The sequence below is a fragment of the Athene noctua genome, chromosome 6 (genome assembly GCF_965140245.1).
Source record: "Athene noctua chromosome 6, bAthNoc1.hap1.1, whole genome shotgun sequence".
Taxonomy (NCBI): Eukaryota; Metazoa; Chordata; class Aves; order Strigiformes; family Strigidae; genus Athene; species Athene noctua.
In genome coordinates, this window is record NC_134042.1 from 10,910,818 (window position 1) to 10,926,277 (window position 15,460).

The 15,460-nt window shown below is 49.3% G+C and overlaps 1 protein-coding gene across 2 annotated transcripts; it reads left to right on the forward strand.

Moving 5' to 3' along the window:
- The first annotated feature begins 2,483 nt into the window (after positions 1–2,483).
- Positions 2,484–15,009, forward strand: DLL4 (delta like canonical Notch ligand 4). Of its 2 annotated transcripts, XM_074909538.1 has the most exons (11): positions 2,484–3,535; positions 3,670–3,933; positions 4,378–4,435; positions 5,165–5,434; positions 6,418–6,478; positions 6,587–6,717; positions 8,161–8,330; positions 9,416–9,635; positions 10,108–10,816; positions 11,558–11,666; positions 13,091–15,009. In XM_074909538.1, the coding sequence occupies exons 1-11, from the start codon at positions 3,482–3,484 to the stop codon at positions 13,094–13,096; spliced, it is 2,052 nt and encodes a 683-aa protein (XP_074765639.1). In that variant the 5' UTR covers positions 2,484–3,481; the 3' UTR covers positions 13,097–15,009. The 2 variants fall into 2 exon arrangements, with proteins under 2 accessions (XP_074765639.1, XP_074765638.1); XM_074909537.1 differs by lacking the exon at positions 13,091–15,009 and having other exon boundaries at positions 11,558–11,696.
- The last annotated feature ends 451 nt before the right edge of the window (positions 15,010–15,460 follow it).

The following is a 15,460-nucleotide window of genomic DNA, read 5'->3' on the forward strand; positions in this document are numbered from 1 at the left end:
AGCTGCAAAGATGGGGGGCAGGGGGTGGAAGGTCCGGGGAGCCGGGGATACACCGCGCACTGCCCGGCACCCCGGCGGGAGCTGCGGGCACCCCACCGCCAACCCTCGGCAAAGTCAGGGGCTCTGCGGGCTCGGCTGCCCCCGCCCCAGGGCATGAACCCCCCGAAACCAGCCGGGGCTCCTGCGGGAGGTGGCTGCGCTGTCGCTCCAAAGTGACCCGGGATGGCGCGTCGGGGACGGGGCGCAGTTTGCAGGAGCTGCGCTTCTACTCTGCTCTCCGTCGACTTTCAGGCTCAGCTGTTCGATGCTATTAATGCAACTTTCTTTTTTTTTTTTTTTTTTTAATCTGAACTCCGAGTTCGTGTGTGTCAACATGCAGCAGGTGGCTTATTATATTCCCCGGTTATTATTTTATTACGGGCTCTTTTTATAACGGCAGTCAAAATAATGCCCTGAAGTTTCGAGGAGGATTTTTACCTCTGTTTTGCACCACTCACTCGAGCTTCTGAAAATATTTGGGTGGGAGAGGGGGGGAGAAGGATGGACGACGACAACATGTGGGGAGCTGGAGCCACTTCTGCTCCTGCCGAGACCAAGCAAAAACTAGGTGCAAAGTTTGACTCGAAAAATAGCGGCCGCCCAAGGGGTGCTGAGTGGGCCGGGGAGCGCTTGGGGGGCCTGCACCCCTCTCGCCAGATTTGGGGGGGAAGGCAGAGGTGAAAGCGCTTCCCCAGCCACCAAGGTGCTCGCCACCAGGATGGCAGAGAGGTTTGGCGGAGCTGTGAAAAGCAGAGATCAGCTTGTCTTGCTTTAACCTACATTAGCTCCGGGTCCATATGGTAGATGCTGCCCGTGGATCCTCGGCACCAAAGCGAGGGCCTATTCTTGCACGCCGCCCTGCTTGTGCCAGATGGTGCCTGGACCAAGTGGCCATGCGTGGGGTGGCTCTGGTTAGCCTAATAAACGTCCAATACAAGTCAAAAATCAAAACACACACATACTAACATCTGCTAGAGCCTGCAGTACCCAGCTAGCCTTTCAATACTGAATTAAAGAGCCCCACAGCCCTTCTGTTCCCCTAGGTTAGACACTCATTACCATTTATCAAGCACTGATGTTATCTGGCCTCTCATTTTATTTAGTACCGAAGCTATTAGCATCAGATTTGATTTTGACAGTTGACGCTGCTGCTGGTAAAGCCGGGATCTGGCCGGACGGATCGCTGCAAAATTCCGAGTTCATCAGCGGCGACACATTCCTCCTTCCCACTTGTTTACGAGGCCGAGACAAAAGAGCTCCTCGCCTGTGCCTCTGCCTTGCGGTTTATCTCCATCACGGACACGGCTCCCGGCCGTGCCCACCGAGGCCACGTACACGCGCGAACACGCACCCCCCAGGCGACAGCCGGGCCGCTCCGGACGGGGCCAAGCCGAGGGCGCCCTGCCCCGGGCGCAGCTCCCCGACATCGGCAGCGCTTGTGCCCCCCGCCCCATCCCGGCTCTGGCTTTCCCGGGCACAGCGGGGACCAGGGGAAGTTTTAATCCCCCTTTGGCGGCGCCCCCGATTCCTGGCCTGCTCCCGAACCCGCGCACACCCACGGGCGCTGGTGCCATGGCACCGTTCGCGGCGGCGGCTGTGTCCGTGGCTTTTCCCCGCGGGAAGCTGAGCTATTGCTCCGCGGGGGCCACGCCGTGCCCCCCCCCCCACGGGCCTTAACCCCTAACCCCATCCCGGCCCAAAGCTGCCTTCCAGGAAAAGCCGCCGTTTGTGTGGAAATGTAGGGGGACGCCGGGGAAGTTGAGCCGGGGTGCGCCCTGCCCACGCTGCCTCGCCTCCAAACAAGCCAGATCCCCGGTTTTCCTTCTTTATTCCGCCCCCCCCCCCCAAAAAAAAAAAAAAAAAAAAATTAGGCTGGACTGAGGAGTTAACGCCGCAAGGAACGACCCTTTGGGCGAGCACAGAGGTTGAAGGGCGACTTGCAGGGCGCTGCTCCCCAGGTGATCCACGCCGGAAAGGTCCGCAGCCTTGCGAGCCGGGCGCTGGCATAAAGGTGGCAAGACCTCATTATCATACAGCTGAAGGTTTATCTCTCCCTTCCCCCCCCCCCAACCCCGCACCCCCCCTCCGGCCTCCCATCCATTTAACAAGCTGAAATAAAAAGCCACATGAAAGGCCTTCTCTGTGCTTGGCTTTAATGAGGGACACGCGACCCAACAATAAGCGCAGGCTGCAATCAGGCCAAGGGCTTTGCTGGCACACGCCAGACCGCTGCCCGGCACCTCGGCGAGCCCCCCCCCGCCTGCAAGCCCCCGGGTCTCCCCCTTGCCCGGGTTTGTGGGGGCCGGGGCGGCAGCAGCAGCAAAGCCGCGCTCCGTCCCCGCCGCCGACGTGGGCCACCCCCATCTCGGGAGGGCGACAGAGAGCCTGCAAGCCCCCGACGTGGCCGCCTCCCTGCCCCCGCTCGCCCCCCGTCCGCGGTGGGGTTCGGGGCACCGCCGTTACCCGCGGCGGAGAATAACGCCGGGGCTGCGGCACGGTTGTCCCCGGAGGGAGCCGCTGCTCCCCGGAGCCGGCGGCGGGGCCGTCCCGGGTGTCCGAGGCACCCTTTTACTTTTAGTTTTATTTTCTCGCCGGGCAGGGCAACTCCTGCCCGCCGGCCCCGTCCCGCCGCCCCGGGAAACGGGTGAGAGGGGGGGGACACACACACACGCACCCGTGGAGGTCGGGGAGGGGGGTAAAGAAGCAGACAAACAAACAAACAAACAAACAAACTAAGAACGGTGCTTTTTAAACATTCCCTCCCCTATTGTCGGGGCGCTGTGGAAAGCTGCTCTGTGGATTTTCGAGGGAACTCTCCCCGAGCGAGCGCCGTAAATATCTCAACAGATGCTGGGCTTGTTCGTAATCAGCTCGGCTCCTCGGCGGGCAGCGCGGCAGCGGCGGCAGGGTATTAATTCTGGATATGAGGGCTCTCCGCAACATTTGGCTCTTTTTTTTTTTTTTTTTTTTCCAGAAAGGAAAGATGGAAAAGGGGAGGGATCGTCCGTGAGTCTGACTGACAGTTTACATAATGAGCTTGCGAGGATGCGAGGCAACTATATAAACAGCTCGAAGGGAAGCAAGTTTTCCATTTACTGAGCGCTGTTAGCACCGGTTAAAGGAGGAGCGGTTCCACACTAAGCACTCCCCTCCGCGTCTCTCACCAAACCCACCCGGCTTTGGAGTTTATAAAGGCGACGACAGCGATCAGAGGTCGGCGGTTGGCTGCAGGATTAATTCCCAGAACGGATCGACACCTGGATTTTACCTTCCGATTTCTGCTGGTGCTCGGGGAATATTTGGAAGAGCAGGTTGCTCCAGGAGGATCGCCGTGACGCCTCTCTTTTCTCCCTCGACCCAGAAGAGCTTGCTTTGGACCATTTGAGGAATACAGGAGGAAAATTAAGCCCACTAAGAACTGGGAAGCTTGAATAACACAAGAATGACAGCCTTGCGCATCTTTGGCTTGACGTTTCTGTTAATGATTTTGCAGCAGGTAATCGCACACCGAAAAAAAAAAAAAAAAAAAAAGGGTTCGCGAAATGTAAAGTGGGTGATGGAAGCAAGTTTGCATGGCAAAGCCGGGGTAAGGTCTGATTTGGCTATTTTGTGTGTCTCCCCTTTGTGCAGAGGGTGTCCGGCTCTGGCGTCTTCCAGCTGGAGCTGCACGAATTCGTGAACAGCCACGGGTCCCTGGCCAGCGGGAAGCCCTGCTCCCCTCACTGCAGGACCTTCTTTCGCGTGTGCTTGAAGCATTTTCAGGCAGTGGTCTCCCCGGGCTCCTGCACTTTCGGCAGCATCATCACCCCGGTTCTGGGAATAAACTCCTTCAGCATCAAGGATACGGAGAGATTTGACAGCCCCATTAAGTTGCCCTTTAACTTCACGTGGCCGGTGAGATCCCGCTTTAATCCCGGTGGCGATGGCGGGGCAGGAGGGCGGCGGGGGCAGGGCGGCCGCAGGGCGCTGCCCGGCCCTCACGTAAACACGCTGCTTTCGCCGGGAGACTTAGTTTAGGAACTTCCTTTAAAAATTAAAAAAAAAAAAAAAAAAAAAAAGAAAGGCGATGAAAAAGCGCATCCAGCCCTGAAGCACCTGGGAGAATAAATGTTATTAAGAGCAATAAAAGCGAAGGGGGGGTGAGGGGGGGGGGGTGTGAGCGCGTAGCCGCGGGGAGAGGGGCCGGTGGCGGGCGGCAGGGCAGGGTGTGGCAGGGGCGGGGCAGGGTGTGGCAGGGGAGTGGCAGGGGAGCGGGGCGGGTGCCGGGGCGCTGGACTGACGCTGGTTTCTCCCCCTTTTCCCCTCCTTTTCCCCTTTCCCCCCCCCCCCTTCCCGCAGGGCACCTTCTCCCTCATCATCCAGGCCTGGCACGCGCCCGCCAACTACCTGCCGGAAGGTGACTACGGCCGCGCGCGCCGCCGCCGCCAGGGGGAGCCCGCGGGGCGGCGGGAGAGCCCCTCTGGCGCGACACCCCCCCCCCCCCCCCCTTCCCGTTTCGCGCCCCCCCAATCCCGAAGCGGTTAACGGCACCCCCGGCTCAGCTGTTTATACCATCTAACCCCCGGGCAGGCTTTCTCCCAGTGTCGGGAGCCGGTCCCCCAACGATATCCATCAGGGGCCGCTTTGATTCTGCCCCGGCCCTAATCTCCAACACAATTGCGTTTCCTCCGGTTTATTTTTGGCGTGGGAAAGCGAGGCGGGCTGCGGTGAGAAAGCCGGGAGGCTGCCAGCGAGCCCCGGCCGCCTTTTCCTGTATTTTACACCTTGCTCGAATTCCGCCCTTTGGAAAGGAATAATGGCTTTGGGATGTTTTTCCGAGCGGAGAGGAAAAGGATATTTCACGGCGGCCCTCGCTTGCAAAGGCCCCTCCGCTGAGCCCCCCTCGGCCGGCGCTCGCGCTCCCGCTCTGCGTGCGGGGCGTACCCTTACCCACGTACATATCTCTATACACACACGGGTGTATATATATTATATATATGGGAGCGGGACCCCGCTCCGCTCCCCTGCGGCCGGGCAGGGGTTCCCCATCGCTCGGGGCGGGTGGCTGTCATGGCGGTGGCGGGGGGACCTTGCAGGCGGTGTCCGGCGGCCGCTGACACGGGTGTGGGGTCCCGCTGTCCCGCAGGCTCCCGGCCGCCCTCGGAGGACTGGCTGATCAGCCAGATGTCGATCCAGCGGTCGTTGGCGGTGGGCGAGGACTGGTCGCAGGACGTGCAGAGCGGCCCGCTGACCCAGCTGCGCTACTCCTACCGCGTGGTCTGCAGCGAGAACTACTACGGCGAAAGCTGCTCCCGCCTCTGCAAACGCCGCGACGACCGTTTCGGACACTACGTCTGCGAGGCGGACGGCAGCCTGGCCTGCCTGCCCGGCTGGACCGGCGAGTACTGCACCGAGCGTAAGTGCCCCCGGGGACGGACCTGGGGCCTTCGTGGGCATCAGGCGGGGCCTGCAGAGCTCATGGAGGCCTCGGCGCGTTGAGGAACATGGCCCCGCTTGGACTTCCCTAGGCCCTGGTCCACGCTACGTGGGTGTTGGCGTGGGCTAGGGGCGATGCCCAAGAGGCCTTTGAGGAAACACAGCCCCCCCCCAAAGCATCAGATTATTTGATGAAGGGACCTGGGTCCCAAAAACATGCCCTTGTCCAGTTCCACCAAGCTGGCCCGACCCTTGTTGAAGGCGTCTTTGCGATCAGTCCTTAAAATACGTTGGCTTCGACAAGGCTGTAACGGAGCGTTGTGCGCATTTACCCAGTAGGCACCTGGGGCCGTGTTTTCATGCTGACCTTTCCTGCCCAGAGAGAGAAAGCTGCATGCTGAGGACTTTGCTCCCTTTGGCTGCAACCAGCAACACTGCGGTTCACCTCTGCGAGCGTTAGCAGCAAAGAGTGAGCTAGCAGAGAAAGGATCTTGGCTGATATCCCTGAATCAGCGATATCTATTCCAAGCTAAAATGCTAGCAGCTTGCCCACACAAATGCTTCCACCGTTCCCGCTGCCAGAGGAGAATGAGACAGGTGTTGCGGTGTAGTAGTGGGAATCTTTATGGTGAGCTCGGGGTCCTGCTGCGTTTTTTCTGTCTTTCATTAACACAAGCCAAAGCCACCTCCTCTTGCTCCTTTTCTAGCAAGAGTTGCAAGAGTTCATGTTTGTTGTATAAACAGAAAAACTAAAGGACAACTTGTCAAACGTTGGCTCTCCTCATTCACTTCCTCCTGCTCCAGAACTCCCCGTACCGAGAATTTTTAAAACAAAGCTTTGAAAGTGAAAAACTGTTTTTCAAAGTGTTTTTTAAAATTTGGCATTTGCCCTTTTTAAAGTGTATTCTGTAGTGCTGTGTGTATTTACCTAAACATTTCTGCTTTTTCATGTTCTCTTTACAGCCATCTGTCTGTCTGGATGTACTGAACAGAATGGATACTGCAACAAGCCTGGAGAGTGCATGTGAGTAGATGGCAATTGCAATCTGAACTTCAGTTAAAATGTCACCTTGTAACAGAAACTTAAACTCTTTTCCATGTCATTAATGTTTTAATTTGACTTTTCTTTTAGCTGCCGTCCCGGTTGGCAAGGCCGCTACTGTGATGAATGCATCCCCCATATAGGCTGCCGCCACGGGACTTGTAAAACACAATGGCAGTGCATATGTGATGAAGGATGGGGTGGCCTCTTTTGTGATCAAGGTTAGTTCTGAAGGTTGTGCTTATGGCTCTAGACTGGGTACTTCTCAGTACCGGACTAAGGAATCTGACTCATTGGATCTAGAACTAACTTTCCTCATGGAAGGTACACGTTCACATGCATCATCTTGTACCACCGCTGCCTTAGATACCAATTCTTGTATTTGTAGTAGTTTTGTTTGAAAACAAGCAAACCTTTCTGGTAGCTGCAGTTTTTCTCTTGGAAAAAAATAAAAAGTTTTTCTCTTAGGGAAAAAACCCAGCAACCTGGATGCGTGTTGAACAGACAAGTTTTCTGCCTGCTCAAGCTAAGTTTAACTTATTCCCTGCACAACTTTAACAATTTACTAAACAGTTTCCAGCAGCGGTAAACACCATCATTTGGGCCTTCCTTATTTTGCATACAAGGAAGTTAACTCATGTGATAAGTCTGGAGCATGAGAGAAAAATCATGTAAGCAAGAATGAAAAGTACAGGTTCCATTTTAAGGTACACCAGACCACTTCCACCTATTCAACCCACTGAATCACTGAACCGTAGCCAGCTGAGCAGTCATGTCCTCAAGGCCATATATGCACTGCTGGCACTGAGATCATTAAGTGCTCGAAGCAAGCTAAGTGTTTTCAAGACAGTTATAGGATTAAGGTAGCAAAGTCTGAACTAAGCAGGAAAAGTGAAGTTGCCGATTTTTTTCTGCTTGTGGTTATCTATTAACCAGTTGTATTCCAATTACTCTATGGTATTTATAGAGACAATAAAGACTTTCTACTTGTGTCCTATGAACTTGTGTGCTTAACCTCTGTCTCTAAATGAACAAAAAAAAAAAAAAAGACCATCAAGCTTGGCAGAGCGTTTAGACAGTTTAAACTACTAACATTCATAACAAGAGAGAACGGTAAATAAACAATAGAAGATTTCTAGTGTTTGTTTAAATCTCCAAGCCAAAACATCTTTATTTCCTCCCTGCCTCCCCAGAATGTGCCTTGGAGCACACCTCTGAAAGATGGGGCTCGCCGTTTTAGTATGTGAGGTGTTGCACACAAAGTGGCTATAGTGCTGTGGCATGTTTTTCAGAGAACACACACTTACAAAGTACGTTTTCCAACTTGGCATCTAAATCCCGTTGCGGCTAACGGGTTTATGCACACAAAAAAAGGAGACTATACCAAAGCACTAAGAAAGTTAAATTTTTGCCAGGTCTCTCAAAATTCAGAGCTCACGTATGACAGTGATGGAAATAGAGAAATACCTAAAGTCGATGATAATCTGAAACATCTAATTATTACTGATAATAACCTGGATAGCCATCTTCAATAATCCTATTGATAGCACAATTAAAATACTTCACTGAAAATTCTGTCTCTTTTTGTTGACTAAAGTGCTTTTGTATGAATGTCTTTTCCCAGCTGTCAAAGATGTCTTTTCTAACTCCGGGTATCTTTGCAGATCTGAACTACTGCACTCACCACAGACCATGCAAAAATGGAGCGACTTGCATGAACACTGGCCAGGGCAGCTATACGTGTTCATGCAAACCTGGCTTTACCGGTGTTGACTGCGAACATGAGATCAGCGAGTGTGACAGCAATCCCTGTAGGAATGGCGGTAGTTGTACGGTAAGGGCATTTTAAATGTAAAGTCTTTGTGTGAAGCAGGATACCTTTTCAGAAATGGTTCTGTAACAACATAATGGGAATTCGATAGCACACAGGTTCATTACTGACGCTCACAACTATCATACTGAACCCTTCCCGAGAGGTGTCGGGGGAGGAAGTCTGTTACAGGAGGAGATGTATCATCTAGATTAGAACCAGTCAACTGATCCTTAGGTTTCTGTGGCACCCATTATGAGAGCTTGGCAAGATCCAAGGTCGGTGAGGGAGCAGATCTGTAAAAAACAAGCTTCTCAAAGCAAGGTTCATACAGAAATGTGCTAAATCAGTATTTTAATAGCAAATAAAAGAAAACTTCTGCTTTTTTGCCATGGGAGCCTAGTGTCAGACAATGCGAGGGCAATCAGCTGAAACACTTTCTGTGAAACAGGGTTCTGCATTTTTAGTTTCCTGCAGTCTAGTGTTTCAGTGCGTTTTCAGCCCCAGTCAACGATTGATTCTACCTGTTGATAAAGACTGATCGATTATAGATATCAAATGTAATCTGATGCATGTTTAGATTAAAGCTGATGGCACAAGAGCCTAGCTCTCTTCTCCCAAGGCCTTGGACATACAGCATGTGGAAAGAGGAAACAGTTTTATTGTGATCCAAGTGGTGGCACTTACGCATGGCAAAGCAACGTAAGCCCTTGTAAAGAAAAAAAGGGCTCTCACGCCCAGGATAAATGGCCTGGTCACAGCTGTGTAGGTCGACACATGCCATTCTGCTCTGGGAGGACCTTGGGGATCCCATTAGACAGTAGTGGTGTTAGTAATGTTTTTGTCTAGCTGCTGGTAGGCTCCCTACAACGGCATCTGCTCTGCTGGCGTAGCTGCATGATTACTCCTGCACACCGAGTACAGCCGATTCACAGCTCTATCCCTCACAGTCCAGCCTGCAGTTATTTACACTCCAAATGTCGCTTTTGCCGCATCCGAGCGTGGATGAGAAGGGACCGAACAGCGCTCGCTGCCGACCAAAAATAAGCGTGCGAGCAGCTATCCCATGGTGCCATCAAATAACAGCGGTCTAACGTTGTGTTTTGCAGGATATGGAGAATGGTTATCACTGCCTGTGCCCCCCTGGCTACTACGGCACTCACTGTGAGCACAGCGCTCTGACGTGTATAGATTCTCCGTGCTTTAACGGCGGCACGTGCTTGGAAAAAGAACAAGGGGCCAGCTACACTTGCGTTTGCCCTTTCGGCTTCACAGGCTCAAACTGTGAGAAAAAAGTAGACAGGTGCACAAGCAACCCCTGTGCAAATGGTGAGTCTTTTTATCAAAAAATCTCCTCTCTCTGACTCATTTGTGCTTTTCAGTGCAGAAGTGATAGAAATCCAATCTGACCTCTACTCTTCCTCTAATACATTAGTTCCTCTCCCCCAGTGTATTCTGCCTCTACTCTAATTTTAGTCTCTTGCTGAGGTGGGGGGGGGGAGATTTCACTGGCATTTTCTATGCAATGAAACAGTGCGCAAGGTTTATCCTGTGATGGGGAAGATGACAGAATTAAGTAAATTAAATTGACTTTATTACCTATTTAGAAGGGGCATATGTGTAAGGCGTGGTGATACAATTAGGTGAACTAGAAGGAACTTTTAGATGTGCAGTTGTTTTGTAAGATAACCTCCCTCTTCTTGAGATAGTATAAAATGCTAACCGGGGAGGAGTCTAGGTTTCTGAGTGAAGTGCATTGCAGACTAATTTTTTTTTTTTTTTTTCACTTTTTTTCCCTCAGATGGTAATTGCTTTTACCTTGGTCAGATTCGTGTGTGTCGTTGTCGGGCTGGTTTCTCTGGTCAGAAATGTGAGATAAACATCAATGATTGTGCCAGAAACCCATGTTCCAATGGGGGAACTTGTCATGACCTGATCAACGATTACACCTGCACTTGCTTGCCAGGCTACAGTGGCAGGAACTGTGACATCAAAACCAGAGACGAATGTGCTTCTGGGCCATGTGAGAATGGAGGCACATGCTACAGCGGGCTTTATAGTGCCAACTTTGTCTGCTACTGTCCTTCTGGCTTCATGGGCAACCGTTGCGAATTGCCAGTTTATTCAGTGCCCGTTACGCTTCCTCCTAAACCAGTCCCCTGGATTGCTATATCCATGGGCGTGGGGCTGGTGGCTTTGCTCATACTGTTCTGCATGATAGCAATGGTCATCAGGCAGATGAGGATGCACCCAGAGCAGGACTTGGAGACGATGAACAACCTGTCCGACTTCCAGAAGGACAATCTCATTCCAGCTTCCCAGCTCAAAAACACCAATAAAAATAAAGACCTTGAAGTGGACTGTGGACTGGAGAAATCAAACTACAAACCCAAGAATCATAAACTGGACTACAATCTGGTAAAAGACCTGACAAGTAGAGGGACACAGGAAGATAAATACTACAAAAGCGAAAAGTGTTTAGGAGAAAAGTCTCCCCTCCGGCTACACAGGTGAGAATGCAGTCTTCCTTCTAGTCTTTCTTAAGGCCTCTCATCTTCATACCAGTCTAGAAGCAGATAAGAAAATATGGGGGAAAAAGAAACCTCAAGAGGATAACATACAAATGAGAGCAAAGCCAGGAATTTTCATACTGGAGTATGTGTGTCACAGCCAAGCGGTAGCCTTACCTAAGTCAATTAAATTGAGTGTTTGTGCAGGGTGCTGCTAATGCAGGTATTGTGAAGGGGCATGGGAGTGGCTAGGTCAGTGGTGAAGGTAAAAAGTGACTTTCCTTGCTCAATAGATCGTGGAGGAACAACAGTTAAGGCATATAGTATTAAAAATAAGTATTCCGCTTATTAAGGGGGAAAAAATATCTGCTTACTGAAAATGATAGAGTAAAAAGAACTACTCTTTTTCAAAATGTAAAAAAGAGAAGACTCATCAGTCTTCTGATACTTGTACTGAAAGTCTTGTCTGGGATCTGCCTGTAGCCATTACGCTGAGGGATCTGATGAGCACGCTGTTAGGTTGGACAGGGTAGAAGCACAGGAAGACGGTAGCTATTCCTTACTGCCACTCTTCTAGTCTAATGTCCTGCCATCACGTAGAACATGTGCAACTTCATCCTCTGCACTTCCCTCCCACACCTTCACAGCTATCTCATTCCACCTTTCCATATTCATGGTAGATTTTGAGAGTCAGGCTTGTTAGTAGTCAACTAACGTTCTTTTCTCTCTGCCCTGCCTTAGTGAAAAGCCGGAATGTAGAATATCAGCGATATGCTCTCCGAGGGATTCAATGTACCAGTCTGTCTTTGTGATAACAGAAGAAAGGAATGAGTGCATCATAGCCACAGAGGTAAGTAAGCACACATGTGGACAGGCATGAATTCACAAAGTAAAGGGGTAAACGAGCCTTTAGAATTGCATCGGAGAAGGTTACTCCGTTTCCAGGGATCCTGATGCTTCCCAGCATTCACCTCTCCTCTTCTGTGGCCCACATAGAACACGTGGTGGGGAAAATAAAGAAATTAGCAGCTCTGATTTTATTAAACCAGGGATTTCAAGTTTAGATAAGTCAGCGGGAGCTGAAACCACAGAACATTAGCCCATAAAAATTCAGCACATTGTAGGATTATTTCCTCTGAAATATGTAGTCAGCAAAAATGGAAATAATAATCATTCATAGGCCCACTGATATAAAGCCACATTTTTTTCCCATGACTACAGTGGATAGTCTGAGTCCTGTGGAAACAGGCAAAGCTATAGATTTCCAGCAGAAGGTGGAAGGTACCTCAGTGTGTTAGTGGATAGACGTAACAGCCATTTAGGAAGTCTGTAATAAGGTAATTTCAACTCTTGGAGTTTAAGCTCCAGCTATATATTCTCTGACAGAAGTTAACACTGTTATCGATAAGCACGTCTAGATTTTGATATTATATTAAGTCAGAGGACAGATACATGAAAAAGGAAGGGCCTAGCATAAAAAGACTTTAAAAAGCTGCTATTGAGGAACCAACCAGTTCCTGAAGAATTACTGACCCTTTGGAAAAAGGCTCAATGGAAGTCAAAGGCATTAACCAACACCTGCCTTCTTCCGTGTAGCCATCTTTAGGACTAGTTTCAGACTCCAGGAGGGAGAAGCTTGCTGTGACATACAGCAGTGATCTGTGAAGTCAGATCTGCAGGATTCTGTCTCCCTTGCCAGGGTGGATATCAGATATCCTCTTGGAGGCAAGCTGGAACACAAGTCAACCAACAATATTAAAAGTTTAAGACTAAGTGAAAGGATTTTCAAAGATACAAATGACAGCTAGATGCTTCATTCCCATTAACTGACCTAAATACTGTATCTTTCTTTGAAGATCTTGCTGACCAAAGCTAGACTCAGAGATTTACATCAGGCATCTCCAGAAGTGTTTTTATTTTCAGAATGACAGCCCCTGAAACCTCTCTCCACATCATTCAGGCCTAATGCTTCCGAACACAAGCTATTTAACTATACCATATGCTTTTACAGAGACCTAATGTTAGGCCCCCAGATGGGTGAGCTTTCTTCCCTTCAGTCCAGGTAGAGAGGCTACTTGTCATACAGACGACTGTTTTTTTGCTGGTGATTCATCGTCTCTGGACCCAGCCAAAACCACTGAACGCTGGTAGTTAAACTGCAGTAATGTCTGGCTTGAATTGCGTTGTTTTGACATACTTGGATTTCAGTTTGTTAATCCTGCAGTACTCTGTATGCTGTGCTTCCTTCTCATTCCTTATTTTATATCCTGACAGGTATAAAACTGAAGATCTGCCCATTTGCACCTCAGATTTGGTAATGCCAGTAGATGGACGTTCCTGCTGCATTGTTTACAATTCAGAACTGGATTGGACTGTTTTTAATTACATGCAACTTGCTGCTCTCAGGCGGAGGATGGAACTGGGTGAACTGGACAGACTGTGAATTTACTGAAAGATGCAATACACCTTTTTGTTCTTACTGCCCTTATTTGAAGTTTGATACCAGAAATCTCATTGGCTATAGAAGAGGGGAGGCAGAGGGAAGAGAGAGGGGTTAAAAATGTTGTAGTTCTAATTTGTTTTTAAAAGAATTTGAGGCCAGTTCCTCATGGACAGACCCCTGGCTTTCCAGGACTCTGGTTGTGGGAGGTGCCGGTAGATGAGGAGGCACTTAACTATCACAGATGTTGCCATGGAAGGTGTGAAGAAAGACACATTGCTATGCAGATAATGGATACAGTATAAACGAGGTCTCAATTTTTTTTTTTTCTGGGTTTAAAAGTGCCTAAAATGTGTCAAGAGAATCTAACAAGCCCAAACAGAGACTTGACTGCTCCTTTTGCAGTTACCTGAACAGTATTGGGCAGGGGTGGCTGATACTGGTGGCTGATACTTCCTGCTACACAGCTATTTGCGTCTCCTCTCTCCTGCTGCATGTGCTGGAGACTGTGTAAAGGGTGAGAGGAGGAAGGGAAGAGGAAGACCAAATTTATGTGTCATCTCATTTGGTGATGCTTTGGAGAACTGATTGACCCGAGCCACAGTATGGGACAGGATTTTTGTGGATTTAAACATTGGAGAAGGAAGAGTTGTGATAAGGAATGTGTACTGCTTCTTCCCTATTGATAAGGAGGAGGCGTGATCCCAGCTCTATTTAAAGCCTTACAAATGCGTTTAAAATCAATCAGCTCCTAGAACCTTTATGTGCTGAGCCATCTCAGCTGTTTTCATGCCCTTTGCACTACCAGTGGTTGTGAATAGACATTACTTTTTTCTTCTCCTTCCTCATTCTCTCCCCCCCCGCCTTATTTTGACACAAATCTGGGGGTTTATGTCGTGTTTCTGAATTAGGTGCCACCTTCTACTGCAAATAGTCTCAAAATTGCAGCTGTTACTTTCTGAAGGAGAAGAAGCAGTGTGACACACACCCCCACCCCCATTTCTCCATCTGGCTGTAAAACTCCAACTCCTGTCCTTCAGCCCGGTTCCAAGTGCCCAGTAGCGAAGCACCCACTGAGACGCCCTCTGCCAAAACAGGTGGAGATTAGAGTTAGAAGGTTCTAGGCTTGTCCTGTTTCTTTCATACCCACCCACTGCTACCCGGAAAAGGAGAAGCCTGCCCCTGGAAACCAGAGGCGTGCAGAAGCTCTTTTCTTATATACATATTTACTGCAGTAATACCGGACACCCCAGTGGAAAGTGCTGTGACACTAATGGGATGAGACCGTGGGGTGGGGCAGAATGAGGAGGGAGGAAACAAGATCTCTTCGAAGAAACCTGGACCGTGCTATCTGTGGGACAACGATATTCCTGCCCTTGTAAATCCTGGTGTTGGGCTAGCCCATCTACTGCCTTGAACTGTGCAGGCAAGACCCCTTCATAATGTCCACTACTGACCTTCTGCTCTGACCACGTAGGACCATTTTGAAGATGACCTTCAGAAATCAATAATATGGGTTTAGTTTGTCTGTTTGTAGTTTATTTTGAAGACTAGTATTTCAGTAATTTAAAAAAAAAAATCAGAAGCACTGAACTTTCTACATTTTATAACATTATTTTGTATATAATGTATATTTATAATCAAAACAGAAGTGTAAATATGTTTATTACTTCTCATGTAATGTTTTTAATGTGATGACAAAGTTTGAATTTTATTTTTTTTTTCAAGCAATGAAAATACTTTCCTGCTACTACGAAGTTTATTGTGGTTTGTCCTTTTACCCTTCAGGTTCCATGATTCTGTGACAGCCAAGGTTACTTGAAGCCCCAGAAGTAAGCTTGTTTGCCTGCTCCCTGCCATCGGCCCTACACTCACATTTTACATGCCAACTGCTGTCGGCTGCTTTTTATGAAGGGGTTATACTGTTAACTGATGTCAACAAAGTTGTTCAGCTGAGTGGCATTCTTCTGACAGAAAAGTTATACATATTTATAGTGATATATAACATTTAAATTATATATATATTCTCTTGCTATGGAGTGGGACTGAACTGTCAGGAAAGTTATTTTTATTAACGCTTCACTCTTCCTCTTCTGTGACAACTTGTGTCATGGAAGATAAAGATTTAATACCATTTCAAAGTGTCTTAATCAATGTGCTGGCTTGGGATTCACTTACAGAACAAGATAGTACTACTATGCTTT